Here is a 23,148-nt window from a genome sequence, read left to right as displayed (position 1 = left end):
TGTGTATAATATTTTCATTTCATTATCACATAAAATAGGCAGTCCAAACTTGTCAAAATCCCTACTGAATATAATACTTTTTTTCACCCTCCAAAAGTGTAATCACTAGATATAGTACATCAATGTTTACCTCTGGATCATTTAATGGTCCAACCCCATTGATGTAATTGTGATATTTTCGTTTGTTCGCTTATTCGCCCCGTTTGTTCGTCATCGTTACAATGTAATAATGAAAAAAAGTTGTCACTTTTACTATCAGTATCGAATTACATTACTATTTTTATTACGTTACTGTTTACAAAGTGATAATAGCAACAACGACAACAAAAACAATATTAAGTAGACAACCCTCCCATGTGAGGGTTCTTGGATGCAGCATCATTTAAGGCAACAAATTCATTTTGAAAAAAACATTTGAGTGGGCATTTTTGTGGGGACATTCATTATTATTATTTTTTTAAACAGGCATAATCCCAGTTTGTTGTTGTTATAAAAACAACTATTTATTAGTGGGGAACGTATGACACTGTCCGCCAAGGGGTTTCTTTTAATTTTGTAATATTAAACGTCAATCTCTATGACTGCAAAATCCATATATATATATATATATACATAGTATGGGGATGTTTTATTTATTTTAGTATTGGGTTGATTCATTTTTTTCAACCTCCGACTGGTTTTAATATTTTTTATTATAATAGTCTGTTAATCACTTTATTATATTTAATAAAAATAATTACTTTTGTGTATGTGATTTTTTTAAATTTTTTTCTACATCTCAAATATCATAATGAAATTTTATAATGTTTTTTTTAGGCACGTTAATATCGGTCAATGAGTTAATAAGGGTTCATGTTAATGATAGTTCAATACATGCCATTGTTATAATGGTTCGCATTTTGTTTTTATTTACTTACAGAAAAGGTTAATTATAATTAAATTTTATTGGTATTGAATGATGGCTATAATGATAACGAAGATAGCATCATTATAAACAATCGAATGTGTAACGAAAATTACACAAACAATTTAATATCGATTTCTGTTATACAATTCGGCATATTAGAGAACTTAGGGTCTGAGAAAAATAACCATTATGTCAACAGTTTCGTGTTTTACGTGTACTTGATTTTCGATTTTTGTCTGTGATATTGGTAATTTTTGATTGACAGTTTGTTTTTGTAAAATAAAAACTTTTTTAAAATTTTTTGTAGAAGGCATTATGTATTATATTTATAGAATGTTTTTTAGAAAATGTTATCTTAAGAAGATTCTCTTCTAAAAAATCGTATAGAATTATAAGGAAGACCTATAAAAGTTTCTTATAGAATATCTATATTTAAGATTAATATAGAATACCAGTATTAGAGCATGTCTTAACATATTATTTTTTTCATAGAAAACAGCATTTCTTAACACTTCACTACAAGTCAACAACAGAAATCTAGCATTATACTATATTTGGTACCATTTATTACCTTTTGTACTCTGGTAGTACCTATTTTCAAGACTAATTCCAAACTTCATGATTCGACCTCTATAGGTTCATCCAAATCCAAAGTGTATCAAATTTAGTACCATATAGTACACATTCATGTAATTATCCATGACTTCCTCAACAATCCAACAGAAACCATAAAACCCAATTTGAGGATTCTAGCCAGATCTTTTCACCAAAATCCAAATTTACTACCATTTAGTACGAATTTCTAAAAGTATATCCATACCTTAATGCTACACTTCAAAAATAATCTTAATTCCTAATTTCAAGATTTCAGCCCTATCGGTCATTCAAATCCAAATTTAGTAACATTTAGTAAATATTAGTACAAATTTTTAAAACTTCCTACAGTCATCAAAACTCTAAATTTCAAAATTCCAGCTCTATCGGTTCTCATAAAATTTAAATTGTCCCAAATTTAGTTTCATTTAGTATACATAAGTACGAATTTCCAAACAACCTATGTATCTCAATTCTAAAATGCAGTAGTAATCATATTTCTAAATTTCAGTATTCTTTCAATATCGCTCCACCCAAGTTCAAATTGCACCATTTCGTACACATATTTACAAATTTACAAAACCACCTTCTCCGAATTCAAATTCTACCAAATTTAGTACTTTTTAGAACTTTTCATATACATGAGTACACACTTCCAAAATCACCTCCTTATATCGACCCTACTTCTTATCCCTGATTCGCGTTCCGGTTCGCCAAATAAAAATGGTACCATATTTAGTAGGTTTCTTTCTAATACTTTCGGACTCCGTTTTTCAGCTCCGAATAAGTACGATGCGTTTCTCTAGGCAACGCGAGGTATCTTGAATAAGATGCTATAGGCATGTAGTGTTTATCAGGAGTATACCAAGAACTGTTAGATCTATTCTGTCTTTGTCGAGATTTGAGCTTTTTCGACTGGAAATACAATTTACCGAAAATTGTATGGGAGCTTAAAAAAAACTTATAAACTTATAATCAGAAAATTGGATTAAAACTCTCAAAATACCGAGCTTGGAACGACATAGTCAATTTGCAAAAAACCAATCAAGGTGTAGTAGCAATGTATGTGCGAACTTCAAAAGCTCTATCTTAAATATTATGATTTCAACAGATAGGCAAGCGGACATGGCTAATCGACATAAAATTTTATTCTGATGATGTTTGTTTTTGGGTGTTACAAAAAAAAAAGTAGAAAATCTAATGAATTGTATTAGTAGACTACTTTAAAGGCGCTTGTAGTTCATTTCTCAAAATTATGAGTATATACCCGTATTTCTAGATTAATAACTTGATTAAGGTCTGATATAGGATTTTTGAATGTATTTTATATATTGGCACTTCCGCAGTCACTTACACGACTTTTAGAGGCAAAATCAAACTTAAAATGTTAAATAAATCAAAAAATTAAAATTTTTACAATTCTCTTTTAATGCTTTTTGTAGAACTTTATTAGTACTATCAGTGGCAAAAAAAAAAAAAAATTGAGGGCCTCCGGCTTTTATTTTTCGAGATAAAAGCCACAAAAGAGCGGTCACTCACGCCATTTCAAATATATATGACTTTAAACATCATTGCTAATAATGGGAAAACTCTGCGAATTGTGTGAATATTTTGAACTTTTTATATTATTTTCATGAATAAGAGATACCAAGCATTATTATTGCACTTTCAAAATGTAGCATATTTTTCATTTGCGAAGTATTTTCCTCGGTCATTCACGCGACGTAACTCCCGCGATATTCTTGATTTTGCATTTTTTATTTCTGCCGGAAATGCCCATATAACACTTTTAAAATATATTCTATCCGGAGTGGATTTTAGGAAGATTTTCTATGAAAAACTTTCTTATATAGTGTATCAATAGAAGTATTTCCTGTTATAAAAAAACTATCCCACACTCGTTTTTACTCGAAAATACATTTTAAATCTCTCCACAATGCATTCATGGGGACGTATGAATTGCCTACACAATATTTTGTGTAATTACGTATCATACGCACCAATGGCGCCCGCCCGTACCAACACACCTAAGATGCAGGCTGCGTATGATTTCTCTACAATATTCTATGCACTTATTAATCATACGCACCAAAACACACACGCATATAATAAATAAAAACAATTGAAATTTAAAATTGATTTGAAATTTTCAATCATTGAGGCCTTTTGAACTAAAAAATAGTGAATGATGTATTTAACACTAGAAAGACAGGAATTTTGTATATACCTATATTGCCTAAAATCGGTCAAAATTACCTCATTCTGAAAGAATTTTTATTGTGTAAAGAACTTTTTTGTAACTAATTTTTTGACCGCTTTTAGGCAATATAGGTATAGCACATGTGAATACTTGGAATGAAAGAGGGGAGGAAGCAGCTACTATGATCAATAAACGTAGTTCTATGTGGTACAAAAAGTCACCAAATTTTAAAAAGCTGGGTCATATTCTACACAATTGTTTTTGTACTTGAAATTGAAAAACGGTCAAAATGACTGCCTTCGGCAATCTAGTGTTAATATAATATAATAAAAATATTTTGCAATTGGTATATCTGATGCTTCTTATACTATTTGGTTGTGTTTTCGATATTATAATCTATCCTTCGGTGATAAAACAATTCCATTATTCATTTTATTGTCAGCACATTTCGAAGATTCTATTAATACAATTTAAAAAAAAAAAAACAACAAATGAATTTGTTTTATATTTTAAAATAAGCGCATACCCTTGCCATTTACCTTATCAGACATTGATCGGCACGATGCCCAAAGTAAAGGCAAACGAACAATAAGTATGAATGCAGCAAACAATAAAAACGTGTTGTTAAAACATTGCAATGTTGTTTCTTGTTTTTTTTGTTTATTTTCTATATACACTTCATTCAAGTATTCCATCTATTCGTTGGCGACGTCAATATACCATCAACTACACCACACGAATGCAAATAAATGAATTCAAAAGCGTGACATACAATTGTTATCCACATCTACACCTTCCACTTATACGCTCCCCCTTTTAGTCCCTTTTTAAATAAAATATTTAAATTAAATATGTTTTTAATTGTTTGTTAGTTGTTGCAAATTAATTATACAAGCGTTTATTTCTTTTTATTTTATTGCTACCTTCAGTAGCGTTTGCGTCGAGAGACTATAATTTTTTTGAAGTCATGCGGGCGCTACGTAGTCATTCATTATTTTATGACATCAATTTAAAGGCCATCTGGAATGCATTCAATGGAATTTAATTTTGTGTAGAATTCACTTGCAACAAATATTTAAATATTTTTGATATTGCATTTGGACAAAACAAAGTCTGATAAAATAACCGTTATTTAGGACACTTATGCCAGCGTTTCCTTCAATCCTCGAAACACTTCTGGAAGGCGGCTCTTGATTCTCATCACTTATTAGAGGTTAGATTTAGAAGAGCTATATGACTTTTATCTTTCGAAGGGCCATAAAAGTAAGTGCATCCCTTGATGCTAACAGAATAAATAGACTATATCTTCAAGAATTCTTATAGGGTTAAATTAAATTAAAAAATCCCATTTTTGGTCATAATTGCAACATTGGGTTTATGAAATAAATTAATATCACATATATGGGTTTTGAGAACGCTGATTACGATTCTGCTAGAAAACGTCAACATATAATGGAGTGTTTAACATTCGAATAGCATGGAATAACATTTTTATACCCTACACAACTATGTTGTCAGGGTATTATAGCTTTGTGCAGCCCCAAAAGTTTGTAACGTTTAAGTATACCGATCATCATACATCGACTAGCTGAGTCGATCTAGACATGTGTGTCCGTTTGTCAAATGTTGTGGATTTTTAAAGTCCACAAAAGGCGTGAAGTTTTAAAAAATGTCCACAGAAGGCGTGGATTTAAAAAAAAGTCCACAAAAGGCGCGGATTTTTAAAGTGGATTTAAAAAAAGTCCACAAAAGGCGTGGATTTTTAAAGTTCGCAAAAGGCGTGGATTTTTAAAGTTTACAAAAGGCGTGGATTTTTAAAGTTTACAAAAGGCGTGGGTTTTTAAAGACTATCATAGGCGTAGATTTTATTTAAAAACATTTTTTTAAACACAAAAGGCCTTGATTTATATACCCTTCACATCTATGTTGCCAGGGTATTATAGCTTTGTGCAGCCCCAAGAGTATGTAACGCCGCGAAATATTAGTCCTAGACCCACCTTTAAGTATGCCGATCGTCATATCTCGACTAGCTGAGTCGATCTAGACATGTGTGTCCGTCCGTCTATCCATTATAATTTGTAAACACGATACAGGCCACAGTTATTGACCAATCTTCACGAAATTTTGCATGTAGGATGGGTTCTGACCAATGAAGACCCCTATTGTTTTTGGTAAAAATTGGGTTATATTTAGGGGATGGTCCAAAGAATACTCATGCCTGTTTTTATAAAGATCGGTCAATATTTAGCGGGTCAAATGTACCGTGACCTTTGTTTAAAAAAATGACAAAATTTGTATTATATGCCGTATATATTTACTCCTGAAGGACATAGAACCGAGAAATTGATAGTATATCCAAGAGAAGTGGTTGACCTTTAAATTGATACCAACTATATTGTCGTATGTACTCGGATGTGGGAGTTACACTTAAATATTTACAGGTGCTTACGTATTCAGATATTATTTAGTAACCCATTAACATACTAGAGGGCTGAAATATAGCACTGATAGTGGAGCAAAAATGATAATTTTTGGTAAGAATACGTGCTACTGAAGCGAACTTATTAAGGTTTCAAAGGCAAATTTCAACGATTATTTTTATATTATCGACAATATATGAACGGTCGTAGACATCGCAAAATTCTGAACAGAAAACATATCAAGGCATCGATTGGTGCTATAACCATTAAAATATTCTCTGGCACTAGGTTCTGAAACTGAAATTTTTTGGAAAAAATTACATTTATAAGTTTTATAAGCGAAGTTTTTTGATTATATCTCATAATTACAGTCGAATACGCTTTACTGTAAGCCGCATAACTGAAAAATATCGGATAAGTGAAATTGATTTCCTGCACCATTACATTTTAGGGTAATCGCCCAAAATTTACTCCGCATAGGTGAAACTTCGCATAACTGAAAATATCGGATAACTGAAATAGCTTTTGGATTCAAATATTCCAATTTCCTTTCAAATCACTCCGTATTACTGAAAATTGTGAGAATGAAGGATAATGACAGAATATTTTGCATTGAGGAATATACATCTTCAAAGCCCACCCTAACCTATATTTTTCTGCAATTAATGATTTCATATGGAACGTGTGTGTCAAGTATATATAAATTTGACGTCGAAGAACGTTAAGTTCGTTCGCCCAAACTTTTAAAACCATTTGGAAAATTTAAAATTTGCAAGGAAGAATGTTACTCATTTAAACAGCTTGTACATTATAACTTTTTACCGGGTTAACCTACTTTATGAGGATTTATTTGACATATATGCCAAGGAATTGACAATTGAAACCCACAGGGTTAACGAAATCTGGTTAAATGTAATCGTACTATTACAACCCTATTTACAGGCAATTGAGATTTTAAAAACTTAAATCGGCTAGTATGAAACCTTAACCATAAAAATATTGTTCATAATAAAAATCCTTTAAGCAGTGAACATGTCAACCAGTTTCAATTTCTATCGTATATTTTCATAAAATTCGAGACCTACGAATTCGATATAAAATATGAATTATTGAAACTTGAAAATTTTTCCCTTATGAGAAGTTCGGATAACTGAAATAATTGTCAGTTAACCGAACTCCGCTTAAGAGAAAACATCGGATAACTGAAAAAAGATCCAGATTTTTTTTTCGTTTCAGTAAAGCGGAGTCGACTGTACTTATAATTTTCACTACCATTATACTCACCAGTCCATACGATTTAATTAACTGTCATTCCAAGTCTGGAGGTTTTATAAATGAAGTATTGTATGTAGATATGTAATAATATTGATATGTAGATATGTAATGGAAACAACCCAGTAGAAAGTGTCTTGCAGACAACATAAACGAATCGTGCAAGGCAATTCCTTGAAGATCCTTGATGAAATTTTCACACAAGTGTCGCAGTATTCATGCAAGACAACTTGGGCGACAGGGTATGCGATGTTGTCGTTGACGACAGCATTTGTATAGAAAAAATATACATTGCATTTTAAATCACGAAATGGATAATTATATTTGCGGTTTTGAGCACAATAGAAGAACTTTTTTCTACCTGTAGAAGGTCTATGTAGATCTTCCATCTATCTATAGAAAAGTTATAGAAAGTATATGTCCTATATATTAAACAATACTACAGGTATTGTTTAATATATAATAATGTATCCATTCAAAACCTGTAGAAGACATTATTCTATCTATAGAAAACTTGTAGAAGGTGTTGTAAACGTAGAAACCTCTCAGCTACAAAAAAAGTCTTGTATTCATAGAATACTATCGAAATGTTTAATTTCACCTCTAAACACCTCTTCATACCTAATTCCATGTATATACTTATTTCCGCAATATTGTTTATTGTTTACAGAATATTAGAAAACCTTAATTAATTGGCTTTGGATTTTCTCGATTCCGCATTATTTGTCTAACCGCAATGTAAACAAACACACTCACACATAGATACCAAATTAAAATTCTTCACTTTTATTAGTTACGAAAGCAATTAAAGCCTTTTAACATCTAGTTGCCAGAAAAACCACAAAAAAAAAAACTTAATTGAAAAATACAAATCCAAAAGTGAAGGTTGGTAGACCCCTTGAAAATGGATGTGACCTTGGCCGCTACAACACCTTAAAGATATCTATTGCACACCTTTTTTGGTTTCTTTACACCACAAAACGATGATGATTACAAAACCTACTTTCCTTGTATAATGTCAAAAATGCCTATGCGGCCGTCATAAGAGTATATCGGTACGAAAGCTAAGATAGAGGTAAGGCAATTTGTTGCGAAACTTTTGCAAAAAGGGAAAACCACATTTGAGGAAATTAACATTCGTTTGCAATATTAATTGGAATTGAACGAAAATTTTGTAAGCAGGACTAGGAAAAGAAAGAAAAAAACAAATTTCTAGATAACGTGTGGTTCAACCAAGAAAAGAACTGTAAGAAGTAATATGTCGATAAGGATTGTCTTAAATGTGTTTTCTCCCTGTAGAGGAGTTAGAACCAGTTTTTATACCCTACACAACTATGTTGTCAGGGTATTATAGCTTTGTGCAGCCCAAGAGTTTGAAACGGCGCGAAATATTGTCATATCTCGACTAGCTGAGTCGATCTAGACATGTGTGTCCGTCCGTCCGTCTGTCCATTATAATTTGTAATTATTCTGGGTCGTATATACTTGCTCCTGAAGAACATATACCTGAAAAGTTGATCGTATGTCCAAGAGGAGTTGTTGACCTTTAAATTGATACCAATTATATGGTTGTATATACTCTGATGTGGAAGTTATACGTATTTAGGTCAAGGTGACTATGTGCATAGTATTAATATTACCCCATTAGAGAACGGAATTGCCGCACTGATCGCTTTGAAATTGTACATAAAGTTCCGATAATGGTCAAGGACGACGCCTATAGTTTGCGGTAAAGTTGAGATTTCATTCAGGGGGTGCAATGAACCGAAAACTGTAATTTTTGTCAGATTTTCTAGTCGCTCTAGAGGCAATTATTATATGCAGAACATCACATAGTTTACACGGTGAAGGGGATCTCACCAAATACTTAGAGCGGCTGTTTAGATGATGGTCGGTCAATATTCAAGATCTATAATCGGCAAAAAGTGTGCAAATATCACGAAATATTGCCCAGGCTCAGAATACAGAACCGCAGAAAGTTTACTTTTCGTGGTTGTTGTGTAGGGTATCCGCTCACTGGTTTTGATAAAGATCGGTGAATATTTAGCGGGTCAAATAGACCCTGACTTTTGTGTGAAAAATGACAAAATTTGTATTCAATAGCGTTTATATTTACTCCTGAAGGACATATAGCACTGGTCGCTTTGAAATGTTCCATGAGGTTCCACTTATGGTCAAGAACAATGCCTATAATTTTCAGTGACCGAAAACTTAATGGTAAATGGAATCTCGATAAGTAATTAGCAGGGTTGTAATGAATATTGGGAATATTCGGAAATATATCAATGTAAGGAATAGGTGCTGTTGACCTCTAATCGGGCAAGAGGGTGCAACTATCATGAAATATTGCCCAGGCTTCAAATAAACAACCGCAGAAAGTAAGAGTTCCGTGGTAGTTGTTTAGGATATCGTATGGTCGGCCCCGTCCGACTATACTGCTTCGCTCACTGGTTTATACTATAATTCTTAGTAGGAATATATTCTACCCATTGAGAATCCACAATAGCGAATTACACCTGATTAAGTTGCTTCAAAATGCCGATACCGTGATGGATACCGTGAAAACTGGACCAGTATATTCCATGTTCAATTCCAAACATTATTGGAGTGGTATTCATGTATGTGCTATCTTAAATATTGCGAACTTTGTGGTGATTTCGTCAGACTAACGGACATTGCTAAATCGAAGTAGAATTTTTTCTGGTTTTTTCTGAAACGAGATACACTTCATGGGGTCTCAGGTGTATAATTTGATATACACTCCAATATGTGATGGAGGGTATAATAGTATAATATATATATATATATTCCTCGTGAAATTTAAAATTTCCTGCAAAAAATTCATCACGCCATTATTCAAAAATCTGTCTTTTTTATCCTCCTTATGAGCTCGATTTTGTAGCATAGTGCTATGAAGAGAAACTCTGTAGATAGATTTTTCTTCTACATTGTATACCTATGGAAAAGCCCGTCGATACTTAAGGTATCTCTTTAAAGGGTTTCCTATAGAAAGAAAACCTGTTGTTCCCACGTTATTGTATTTTGTTTTGCCATATCTTTAATGATTTGTTAAAATACGTTGTGATAAACAGCTGTTAAAGCGTTCAAAACTGTTTTTTTTATTTTTGGCAACAATCCAATTCAACTAAAGCACTTCAAACATATCTCATCGTCTGTGTCCGTCTGTTCTATATAAATAAATCAATTTTGACACTGATGAATTTGGTCGGATATGTTTTCGTTTTGTTTTCATTTTCTTTGCAAAATTCCACAGCCACATGTTGAACAAGGTTATTTATTTATTTGTTTTGCAAATCTTCCCTTGCTATTGGTTTATTATCTGTGAAATGGAAATTGAAATGGTCTATTATCTAATTTAAGCAACAATTAAATAAAACAGTTTTGAATACAATCGACCACTATTAGGGCTCACGACAAAAACCAAGATCCATGACAACAAACCAAATTCAATTCAATGAATGGGTCAATAAAAGCCAATGGCATTTTCGAAACAAAACTGTCACAAACAGTTGTTCTCTCCGCCAGCTTGCGTGACGGAGGGCCTTTGAAAATCGATTTAAATTTCAAAAAAAAAAAAACTTTTATGAACATGTCACGCAACAATGGCAAATTATGTTTTATTAAAATGTCACGCGATTTTCAAAGTTTCTATTGGTTTTATTTTTCTGATATTGGCATGAAAGCTCTTCAAATAAATCAATTTAATAACAATAACTTTCTTTGCCATTAGCATGCTTTATATGTTTATAGGGGATTTGTCGTTAGACTACATTATCTTATACAATCTACTTCAGTACATATACGAGGGCTACTCTATATGTTTATGGCATAAAAATAAAATTGCTAATAAAGAGAGATTTGTATGAGTCATAGGGAGTTTTTTTTTTTCAATAAAATAAAAATGCATGAATTACGACTACACCTCAAATGGTCCATCCCGTTAGTCCAATTTTGGCGGTCAAAATTTGCAAGTTTGAATGGTGAGTATTGGAACGGACTTAAGAGTTCCAATACTCACCATTCAAACTTGCAAATTTTGACCGCGACTACACCTCAAATGGTCCATCCCGTTAGTCCAATATTGGCAGTCACTTAAATCACTTCCAATACTCACCATTCAAAACTTAGAAGTAGTACGATTCAATAATGCCTCATAAACCTCATGGTCCATTTTCACTCTAAAATGGACTATTCTCCTTATTTGCGAACCCATTTTAAATTACAATTTAAATTACACTGCACAACAAATTCCAACTTTTTTGATAATTAAAGGGGAAATAAACATAACAACCAAAAAAGGAGGAAAATATTCTCCCTTTTAAAAACATTTGAAAATATTCGGATTAGGATTTCTCAAAATCCTTGCATTTTTGGTATTTGGTGTCATTCGCAATATTTATACCCTTCACCACACTGTGGTACAGGGTATTTTGTCTTTGTGCATATGTTTGTATTAGGCAAAAGGAATCGATGCATAGAACCATTTTCAGAGTCGATTTACGCATGTCCGTCAGTTCCATGTATTTTTGTGAACAAAATAGAGGTCGTATGTATGATCAGATTTCAATGAAACTAGGCACATGTCACTTATTAGGCCAAATGACGAACCATATTGAAATTGGGGAAAATCGGTTCAGATTTAGATATAGCTCCCATATATAGTTTCATAAGATTTTAGGTAAATGGTGGACCAAAAACCCCCAATATTTGTCCGATTGAGACCAAATTTTGCACAGAGTACTGAATTAGGTCTAGATTGATACATGCCAAGTTTTGTTGAAGACGGTTCAGATTTATATACAGTTTCGTCCTATTTTATGTAAATGGAGCACCATAGAATCAAATTTAAGCCGATCGGCACATAATTTTGCACAGCGTACTGAAGTAGGTCCAAATTTATTTTTCCAAATTGTTGTAGTACTGTAGTTATTGAATGGTCTGTAGTAATTGAATGGTCATGACACGATTGAATTACAAAGACAATTTTTTGCGTAACAAATTATATCGATCGGTAGACGATGAGTACACAATGGCACAAATGTATTTCGATGTCCCTCCAGGTAGGATAATCTCAAATGGCAAATTATATTCGATATATGGAGCAGGCTGTATACAATACGAAGACTTTGTGATGCGTTGGAATGTTCACTGCTGTATAAGTCGTCGGAACAAAAGAATATGCGGCTCAGGTTTGTGGATCATGTAATGTATCCAGCCACGAGACTGCTGTACTCCAATCGAACGCCATTCCGCTTCCGACATTAAGTGTGTCTTGGGCACCAATTTGACCAGCTCCTTTGGTAGCACCACATGCCTGTACTCGTACTTTTCATCGTAATATTTATCGGAATAGTAGATTTCCTTGCTCATGTTTGTAGATGAGAAACAAAGGATTCTTTTGTTTGCGGCTTCAGTAACGCGAATACCAAACGGGTGTAGATTCTCTGAAATTCAATCTCTGCGATTATTAAGTTTTGATTCCAGCAAATCTTGTTATAATCAGCAATAGATTGTTTCCTTTTGCTTAAGAACACAAATACTCCGAAAACTACGGAACAAAATCAATTCACAGGAAAAATACAAATTGTTCATAAATTTCAAATTGTTCATAAATTTCAGAATGGTACCCAAAGTGGTGAAGGATATCATAAAGTCGGCCCCGTCCGACTTTTGAACTTTCTTTACTGGTTTTTGCCATAAATATGAGGATTATTTTCGTGTAATATGTTAACCCTCAATCGATTCTCTGAAGGGGTATTTTCGACCCACTTTTCTAGAAATGATAACAAACTCTTTGTAAACGGTGAAAACGTGTAAACGATACTAATAAATGTATTAAACGTCATTTATTTAAATATAATTACCATATTCAGTTATTTTCAAGAATATATATATATATATCTGACTATTCCTTACTAGAACAAATAAAAACTTCGAAACTTTTTGGAGAAGAAAATTTTAAATATGGATTTGAATAAAGTATACGTAATTTCCAAATATAGTAATAGCTATTTTGTCAAAAACCTAATGGTTTTGGGTGGGTTTATGTCACTGTTGCTAACGGACCATCCCTGATTATAAGTCTCGGAATATACCTAAACTCAAAAAACAGTCAGAAATTCTAAATATATAAAACCTCATTTTAGGTTGGAAACCGATATTATTCTGCGTTTGTAACAAATTTTCCTACTAGATGTCGTTTTAAAACCATGATACTATAGACAAAAATATTCTCCCACAAATTTTAGTTATGTTACTGAAATATGTAGACGTCAAATTAAAACAAAAATCTAAAGTTTTGTGCATAGAAATTTCTTAGTACTTTTTCATATAAATTGTATGAAAGTAACATGAGATTTCATTTTTAATTTTTAACACTTTTTATACCACACTGTGGTACAGGGTATTATGTCTTAGTGCATATGTTTGTAACAGGCAAAAATAATCGAGATAGACCCATGGTTCATTTTGAGAATATGCATAGAATAATTTTCTAAGTCGATTTATGCATGTCCGTCTGTCTGTCTGTCCATGTTAAATTGTAAACAAAGTACAGGTCGCATTTTTGATCCCAATTGGATGAAATTTGGCACAGCTCATTTGTTTGCCCCAAGGACGAACCCTATTGAAATTGGAGAAAATCGGTTCAGATTTAGATATAGCTCCCATATATATTTTCGTCCGATTTAAGGTAAATGGTGCAGCAAAGTCCCTATATACCTTTCGATTTATACGAAATTTGGCACAGCGTAATGAATGAGGTCACGAATGATGTGTGCGCGAAAATCGGTTCAGATTTAGATATAGCTCCCATATATATCTTCGTCCGATTTATGGTAAATGGTGCACCAAAGTCCCTATATATCTTTCGATTTGCACGAAATTTGGCACAACGTACTAAATTAAGTCTAGAATTATATGTGCAAAGTTTCGTGAAAATCGGTTCAGATTTAGATATAGCTCCCATATATAGCTTCGCCCGATTTTAGGTAAATAGTCAACTAAAGTCCTTGGAAATCTTTTGACTTGCATGAAATTTGGCACAGCGTAATAAATAAGGTCTAGAATGGTGTTTGCCAAGTTTCGTGAAAATAGGTTCAGATTTAGATATAGCTCCCATATATATCTTCGTCCGATTTAAGGTTAATTGTGTACCAAAGTCCCTATATATCTTTCGATTTGCACGAAGTTTGGAACAGCGTACAAAATTATGTATAGAATGATGTCTACTTTCCTTACTGGTTTTCATTGACAAAATTAGATCAAGATTTTTTACTCTTCCAATGGCCCAATTATATTGATATTCTTATTATTCGAAAATATCTGCCGAGGGTCATGTCAACACTGATTCTCGTGCAATATTTAATTTTAACTAAAAATAATAAAATAATTTCCAATATGTAAATATATTGTATTTATATGCTTTATAAGGGAACACAGCTATTGTTGAAATTTGTATTTTTATGCCCACTTAAATATCTCAAATAATAAGATTCTGACAAATTAACAAGATTATTTATTATTTACATGTTTAATTGTGATTATTGAAATTGTAAACAGCAATTATTGTTGCTGTTATCTGCGTGCGTGTGTGTTTTTTTTATTCCACTGTTAATTATTATATCCGATATAAGATCGTTGTTGTTCACACAAACATTCCTCTGGTCCCCCATATTACATTACAAATTGTTTCAACCGAACAACAACATTCTTCAATGGTACGTGGCGCTCAAATTCTGATTTATTTTACATACACACACACACACGCTCATCTGAGTTTGTGTAATTGAACAAATGAATGTTTCATTTTTTCCCTCTCAAGCGACTGTATAAACATAAATAATACCGAAATTAATTAACACGAATGGTGTGTTGAACAAATCAGCAACCCATCCATTCCTAAGCCAGTACGGAAAAATGAACATCTGTTGGAGTGCTGTTGTTCGTAGTTGTTGTAGTTGGTTGCGAACTTTTTTACACGTGATAAACAGCAGCGCTATACTACATTCTGCTAACCGGTACAACAAATTATGTACGATGAGTGTGTGCGTGTGTGTCTGTGTAAATATATTCGCGTATGATGAGCAGAACTTTGAAGCGTGCCATTATAGTATGTAATATTTTCTTAATGGGATTTTCATATCAACACAATGGCTTGGAATGTGTAAGCTTAAAAATTGGGATAATTATTTTATAAGAAATTATGTTACCATTTTTTGATTCAAAATTTAGAGATCTTCAAAAAAAAAATTATGAGCGATATAGAAAATCCAATTGAAAAGGTCATGGGGAGTACTTCACGAAAATTGCATAAGATATCTCATAATTTTTAGGAGAAAGTAGTATAAACATGCGTTTGGTTCTGTTAATTTAAAAAATTAACTGGGAACAAATCGAACAAGTGAATCTTTTTTTTCAATTTTTTCGCAAATTAATCAGAAAAACCAGTGAGCGGAGCAGTATAGTCGGACGGGCCGACCATACGATACCCTACACAACTACCACGGAACTTAAATTTTCTGCGGATGTTTATTCCGAGCTTGGGCAATATTTCGTGATATTTGCACCCTCTTGCCCGATTAGAGGTAAAAAGCACCTCTTCCTCACACTGACATATTTTCCGAATATTACGAGTATTCAATACAGCTATTGTCCAGATTCCGTTCACCGTGGGTTGTGTTGTGATGTTAGGCTTTCATTTGTGGTCTATAGATCGACTCGAAAATAACACAAAAAATTAAGTTTTCGGTCCACTTTATTCCAAAATTATTATCTGATCATCACCGAATATTATAGACGTTGTCCTTGACCATACCTGCAACCTCATGGAACATTTCAAAGCGATCAGCGCTATAGTTCCGCTCTATAGAGTGATAATACATAATATACGAAAACGGAGATACCTGTAAATATTTATGTGTAACTCCCACATCCGAGCACATACAACAATATAATTGGTCTTAATTTAAAGGTCAACCACTCCTCTTGGATATAATATCAACTTCTCGGGTCTATGTCCTTCAGTGGTAAATATATATGCTATAGAATACAAATTTTGTAATTTTTCACACAAATGTCAGGGTCCTTTTGACCCGCTAAATATTGACCGATCTTTATCAAAACAGGCATGTTTATTCTTTGGCCCGATCCCCTTTTCTATGCAACATTTCACGATGTTCGGGCCATTATTGCGGCCTCTGGAGCGACCAGAAAATCGGACAAAAATAAATTTTTTGGTCCAGTTCATCCCCTAAATATTAAGCGATCTTTCTCAAAAACAATAGGGTTATTCATTGGCCAGGACCCATCCTACATGCAAAATTTCGTGAAGATTGGTCCATAACTGTGGCCTGTATCGTGTTTACAAATTATAATGGACAGACGGACGGACTCACATGTCTAGATCGACTCAGCTAGTCGTATATGACGATCGGTATACTTAAAGATGGGTCTAGGACCAATATTTCGCGGCGTTACAAACTTTTGGGGCTGCACAAAGCTATAATACCCTGACAACATAGTTGTGTAGGGTATAAATATAAATGTCCGAAAGGGATTAGTATTTTATATTCAACGAATTATGTTATACTGATCGATATAACAATTATATTAAAATATTTATTTAAATAATTTTTTTTATTTTCCTACACACATTATTTTTTACCCATTGTGCACACACTTCAATTAATATAGCTGAAGGAGATTTCTTGTGTCTTCTTTTTGAGGAAGTAGAATACACAATATGAATTTATAATGGGGCTTTATTACCAAATGATGCTCAAGCTAAGTTCAGCTCTCGTTTCTTTTTTATTTCAAGAATAAACCATTTCATAGTTAATTAATTCATATTAATGACATGTTGTTATGTGATATCACATGTTTTCATAATTTTACTTTGTAGTTTTAATCATTTTGATGACTTTTTTTGGAAAAATAGGCTGGTATTACAATATTAAATTAAACTAATCGGCGTTGATGTCAGATATATAACCTTCGGTAATGACCTATATATGGGCAATATTGACAATTTTTCAACATAACTGAAGCAGAGGTTCTCCCCTTAATAACTCGGGAATTATGCACAGCTTCAGTGTAATACTCATCCGAAGGTGGAAATTTTGTGCGATCAAATTTCTAAAAAAACTATTTTTCGGGCCAAATTTTTAGATCTGTCAACTGAATGATATGTGTACCCGCGATCAGTAAGTTTTTTTACGTTTCGGATGATATAAAATCTTCCTCGTGAAAATCTATCTACTAGAACGACGGGAACTGGCCTTCCAAAATATGGCAGATTTATTTGCGTTTTCTGTGGATAATTTCCGTTTCAATAAATGACCTGTTACGGATTTTGTACTTTTGCGAAAAGAGAGCATTAAAATCTTGAGCCGAAAGATTGTGCTGGGTTATCCATGGTTTTTAATAAATCGGTATAGATCGATGTATTTTTTTAGGGTGCACACCGAAATCGGATGCGCGTTAATGGCATATGGAGTTTTAGGAAATTATTCGCGTTTTACGCGTTTTTGGGTACATCAATGCAATATGTAGTACATCCTGGCCGTCAAATGAAATTTCGCAAAGTATATATGGATTGGAAGATAAACTTCAGTGCTTCCTGAAAACCGCATGCGCTTAAAATGATTTTGGGAATTACGCGATTTAGACGCAATTAAAAAAGTATATTTCATAATATTATTTTATTTCAAGATTTATTCCTATTTATAGAACTCCAACATTTATCGGATGGGCATGGGTATATACACAAAAAGTGATTATTTTTATATATGTAAAAATTTTCGGCGAAATTCGTGTAAAATAACAGAATAACCCCAACATTTTTTTCTGAAATTTCTTGTATAAAATTAAAAAAAAATAAATATAATGACATTATTTTTTCGATCCCAAAACAAATATTTTTCCTCAATATCTTGTTTTGTTGTCGCTGTAATTTAGACTTGTGTGATTTCGATATCATTTGCTTTTTTTATTTTTTTTTTTTTTTAATTTTTTAAATTAATTTTTAGGTGGATGCATGTCATTAGTATAATGAAAATATTGACGTAAAATCCTATATTTTTATTATTTTTCTCATATTTCGCGAATATGTGCTACTTTTTCGCGATTATTATAATATATTCATATTTTACGAAGGAAGATATATATATATATATCAAAGATTTTGTTCAATATGATAAACGGCGTAATTTTAAGATTTTTTTCTTATGCCCAAAATTAAAACCTCGATAACTTTTGCGAGCATCAACCAAAAATTAGATCGCGAACGGTTTCGGAGTCAGAACATTCTCTATATGTGTACCAAAAATCATTGATGTACCACAAAAACAAAAAAGCTGATTTTTTGAAAATGGAATATTAAAAAATTGACAATATTGGCCATATACATGTCGAGTCTGGTCCAAAACAAACTCTTCCCATTGCTATATTTATTTAAGGGTATTTTATATAAAAAGGGTCTTTGGCAGCTCTTTATACCAAGGTCTCGGTGGTGACCTTTTATGGCCCTTCTGTAGAACTCTTTAAACAGTTTTTCTATTACCCAAATAGCATACATAATATTATATACAAAAAAAATTATTATACATACCCCTACGTGAAATCGATTGAATGACTTTCTTTACACACAGAAGACCATTACATTTAATGATTTAATAGAACTTTTTAAAACATTCAAAAGTACATACTTCCGTACTCTTCCAATTTGTTGTCTTCTCATGTGTTTATTTTATTCCATTGTTTATTTACATTAAGGTTGTAAACAACAATTACCACCGCCGAGCGATTAAATTCATTCATAACAGCAGGGAAGTGGGTCATTTTCATTTTCCGATACAAATTGAATTGAAATATTTTCACAAATAAACAGAATGTTGTCGGAATTGTTTACCTCTCTCTCTCTCTTTCTCTCCGCCTCCCCCTTCCCCTGACTGTCTGTCATTACTGCGATACAATTCACATGGAAATATTGCCATTTATTTAATCAATATGAATGCAAATAAAATACAAACATATTGTCGATGAACTATAGACGCTATGGGGAGGCAAGTGCCGAATGGTATGGTTCCATCAATTGGGCATATGAATTGTATATTAAAATTGATTAAGAATCAAATTGTCCAAAGCAATTGGTTTGATATTACATATCGAATTGTTTGATGATATTAATATGTACAAATGATTGCTTACATTGTGAATAGTTGTCGGCGGATATTCTGAAGACATATGTCAATATCGGTTAGAAATGTACCTGGAGACATTTTGATTCTCTGAAAGACAATTTAGAGGTCTTCCACTATATATAATGTTTTTACTCCGATGGGGTTGCAATCGAATCAATTTAATATACCTGATGATCTTCTGATTAAAGGGCCTCTTGGGTATCTTCCATATTTTTGAGAGATTTTAGTGGTCCAAGGAAGGCTATTAAGAAGCCATTCACCATATCATTTTTCTACTCCAATACCTTAATATGATGAATATACTAAAGTTAAATACTAAGGAGACCTCTAGAAGATCTTCCTTGCACTGGATACTTCTCGATGGTCTATGGAAGGCTATCCAGTGGTCTTCCTCTATATAAAATCTATATATACTAGTATGCCTCATAACTATTATTATCAGAAAATCTATATAAAAAACTCTTGGAAATCATAAGAAAGGTCTTCTATCTCTTAAAGACTACCTAAAGATTACCGCTAAAATATCTCATGAAGAAGATCAATTGAAAATCTTCAAAATATAAAATGTTTTTTTTTTCTGAAGACAATATCCAAATGAGACCTATCGAATGGTTTATAAAAGATTTCTAATAGACCACATAAAAGTTATCATTATGGTAATTATTATGGAATAAATGGATAATTTTTTTTGTCAATTTTATAGCCAACGATTTTCTAGAGGATACATTTTCTATTCATAAATCTATACAAAAATCATCGGGATATATTATACTTTTAATTCGGAAATTCATGTTTAACTGACCTCCTTCAGATATTTATCTACAGACATTCGTACATGATTTCTACAAAGCCTTTTATCATGATGGTAATTTGGAATAAATAGAGAATTTTTTTGTCAACGATTTTATAGAGGATACATTTTCTATACATAAATCAAGATATATTATACTTTTAATTCGGTACTTCATGTTTAACTGACCTCCTTCAGATATTTATCTACAGACATTCGTACATGATTTCTACAAAGCCTTTTGGCTATAGAATCTATTTTCTTTGCAGAATATTCAGGGCTTCAACTAGCTCGTCCGAAAACAGGGACATTTCGGCTTCAAAATGTCCGGTTTAGTTGAATGCGGTGGCAATATCGAAAAATACATTACAACTATATTGCCAATATGGTGTTCTTCAATTCAGTCGTTGAGCACAAGTCTCTAAATGGTGTATTTTAGTCATAAATTAGCAATAGACCAAAAAATTGTTGGCTTCAGCATATTTTTACCCATATTTACACCCTCCATCGTTGTATGTTTCTTTTTTCAAAACAATTGCTTCTGATCCCAAGAAGTATATTTATTCTTGATCAGTGTAAGATTCTGAGACGAATTAGCCATGTCCATCAGTCTGTTGTAATCACTCCAGCATCTGCAGAAAAATTTGCCCAGAACTGCCAGAGCTATATCAGTCTACGTGTAGGCCATATAACGGTACCTCCAATTTTCTCCATTTTGAACCGAATTGGCTGTTGATATTTTGGGTTCTCATTACGTATTAAATGTCTGTATCAAAAATTATCAATATTGAACCACTTTTCAGTGTAGCCCCCAAAAAACGGTACAATAAAAATTTCAGTATTTTGGAAATTATGGGCAAGTCTTTTAACCAATTTTGCTGTAATTGTACCCTTCACCACACTGTGGTACAGGGTATTATGTCTTTGTGCACATGCAAAGATAATCGAGATAGACGCATGGTTCCTTTTGAGAATATGCATAGAATCAGTCGATTTATGCATGTCCGTCATTCTGTCAGATTTAAGGTAAATATTGTACCAAAGTCCCCATATAACTTTCAATTTGCACGAAATTTGGCATAGTGTACTGAAATAAGACTAGAATGATGTGTACAAAGTTTCGTGAAAATCGGTTCAGATTTAGATATAGCCCCGTATATATCTTTGTCCGATTTAAGGTAAATTGTGTACCAAAGTCCCTATATATCTTTCAATTTGCACGAAATTTTGCATAGCCTACTGAATTGCGTCTATAATACTCTGTCCTCAATTTCATAAAAATCGGTTCAGATTTAGATAAAGCTCCCATGTATATATTTTCGCCCGATTTTAGGTACTTGGTTACGAATTGGTATAGGTTACTGAATTAAGTCCAGATTGATGTTGCTAAGTTTCGTGAAAAGATCCATAGCTAGGCCGATTGAAACAACGTACTGAAATAATATAAATTAGTCTCTGGCAAGTTTCCCTGAAATCGGTTCAGATATAGATATATTACAAACATATGTAGAATATACCCATAGTGGTGAAGGGTATCATATAGTCGGCCCAGTCCGACTTTACTACTTTCCTTACTGTTTTTTTTTTTTGGGGGGGGGGGGGGGGGGGCGGTTTTTATGGGCGGAGAATCTCTCTACCAAATGGTAGCTCTCATGTAACGGTACCTCGTATCCTTAAAAGTCGTAGAACTATTCAATAGGTAACGATGGTGTAGGATAACGCGAGAAAAAATATTTTTTGGTTCTCAGTGGGAATGTCTGCAATATCTTCAAGAGTTGTTGCATATGAACTTCTTCTTACTTATTTTGATAGAATATTCATGGATGATATGTATTTAAAATGTAATATGTCCCCTTCTTTTCAAACAACAAATCAATTTACTTCTCCTCTCTCCTCTTTTCAGATCATCACGTGCACTTTGATGTCACAAATCTCAAAGATGATTTCGAAAATGACAGCTGTGTTACATATCAGCGTGCCGGCGATACAATTGTTGTCAGCCTGGGCTTTCTACAGATCAATCACCGCTATACAATCGACTTGAAATTACCCTGCAACTTATTTGGCGATGTGAGCAGTACACAATTTAAACCGGATGTTTCAACAGTTCCTAATCTACATTGCCGGATAACAGAATTTTCCGGCGTCAAGCATGATGAACACGACTTCTATGAAATGAAAATTGAATTCTTCGCGTACAAGGAGAAATTAATGCGTGAAACACTGCACATTGTCAATTCCAATGATGACAAGGAGGTGCTGAAGTTGGTTATTGCCGCCCGGGTACTGGGCAAGGGGAAGGGAACACCGATGCTGCGTACTGGGATACACTGCATAGGTGTGGAGAAAGATGAAGAATCGGAGGCTTCTGATTTTCCAGGTTTCAGCAAGGGTTCATAAATGCCAAAGTGTTGTGAAGACGATGAAGGAGGCCATTTTTTGTCTGCCGATGCATTCATAGACAATGCAAAAGCTTTGATTAATTAATTTTTATTGAATAATATTTGAATTTTTAAATATATACATATAACTAATTTTTGTTTTCTTTGCCTAGTTTGTAAGTAATCCTTTTTAAGAGTGGCATTTCTTTGACTAAACTCGATTGTGCCTATGTTCTAAAACCCAAAAAAAAAAAAACGAATAAAATCCCATAAACGTTTATTGTAACATTTTACTGAAACAAATCGCAAAACGAAACCATATAATTAGTATTCTATCAAATGTATTGTTATTAACTCCCATTG

The 23,148-nt window shown here is 33.0% G+C and overlaps 2 protein-coding genes across 2 annotated transcripts in view; one reads left to right on the top strand and one right to left on the bottom strand.

The window, feature by feature from the left end:
- LOC133330234 (adipose-secreted signaling protein-like) overlaps positions 1-22,815 on the top strand; it is a 47,286-nt gene extending 24,471 nt beyond the window's left edge. Inside the window, exon 2 of the mRNA XM_061538697.1 lies at positions 22,308-22,815. Coding sequence (XP_061394681.1) covers positions 22,308-22,804 — 497 coding nt within the window. The 3' untranslated portion in view covers positions 22,805-22,815. The remainder of the gene's footprint in view (positions 1-22,307) is intronic.
- On the bottom strand, positions 12,545-12,801 carry LOC133330240 (cyclin-dependent kinases regulatory subunit-like). The gene has a single exon (XM_061538704.1). The coding sequence runs from the start codon at positions 12,782-12,784 to the stop codon at positions 12,560-12,562; it is 225 nt and encodes a 74-aa protein (XP_061394688.1). The 5' UTR covers positions 12,785-12,801; the 3' UTR covers positions 12,545-12,559.
- Positions 22,816-23,148: the final 333 nt, after the last annotated feature.

This window comes from Musca vetustissima, unplaced genomic scaffold, assembly GCF_032173495.1.
Source record: "Musca vetustissima isolate MV318-11 ecotype Yass unplaced genomic scaffold, APGP_CSIRO_Mvet_v1 utg9944, whole genome shotgun sequence".
NCBI classification, from domain to species: Eukaryota; Metazoa; Arthropoda; class Insecta; order Diptera; family Muscidae; genus Musca; species Musca vetustissima.
This window is presented reverse-complemented; position numbering and strand designations above follow the sequence as displayed.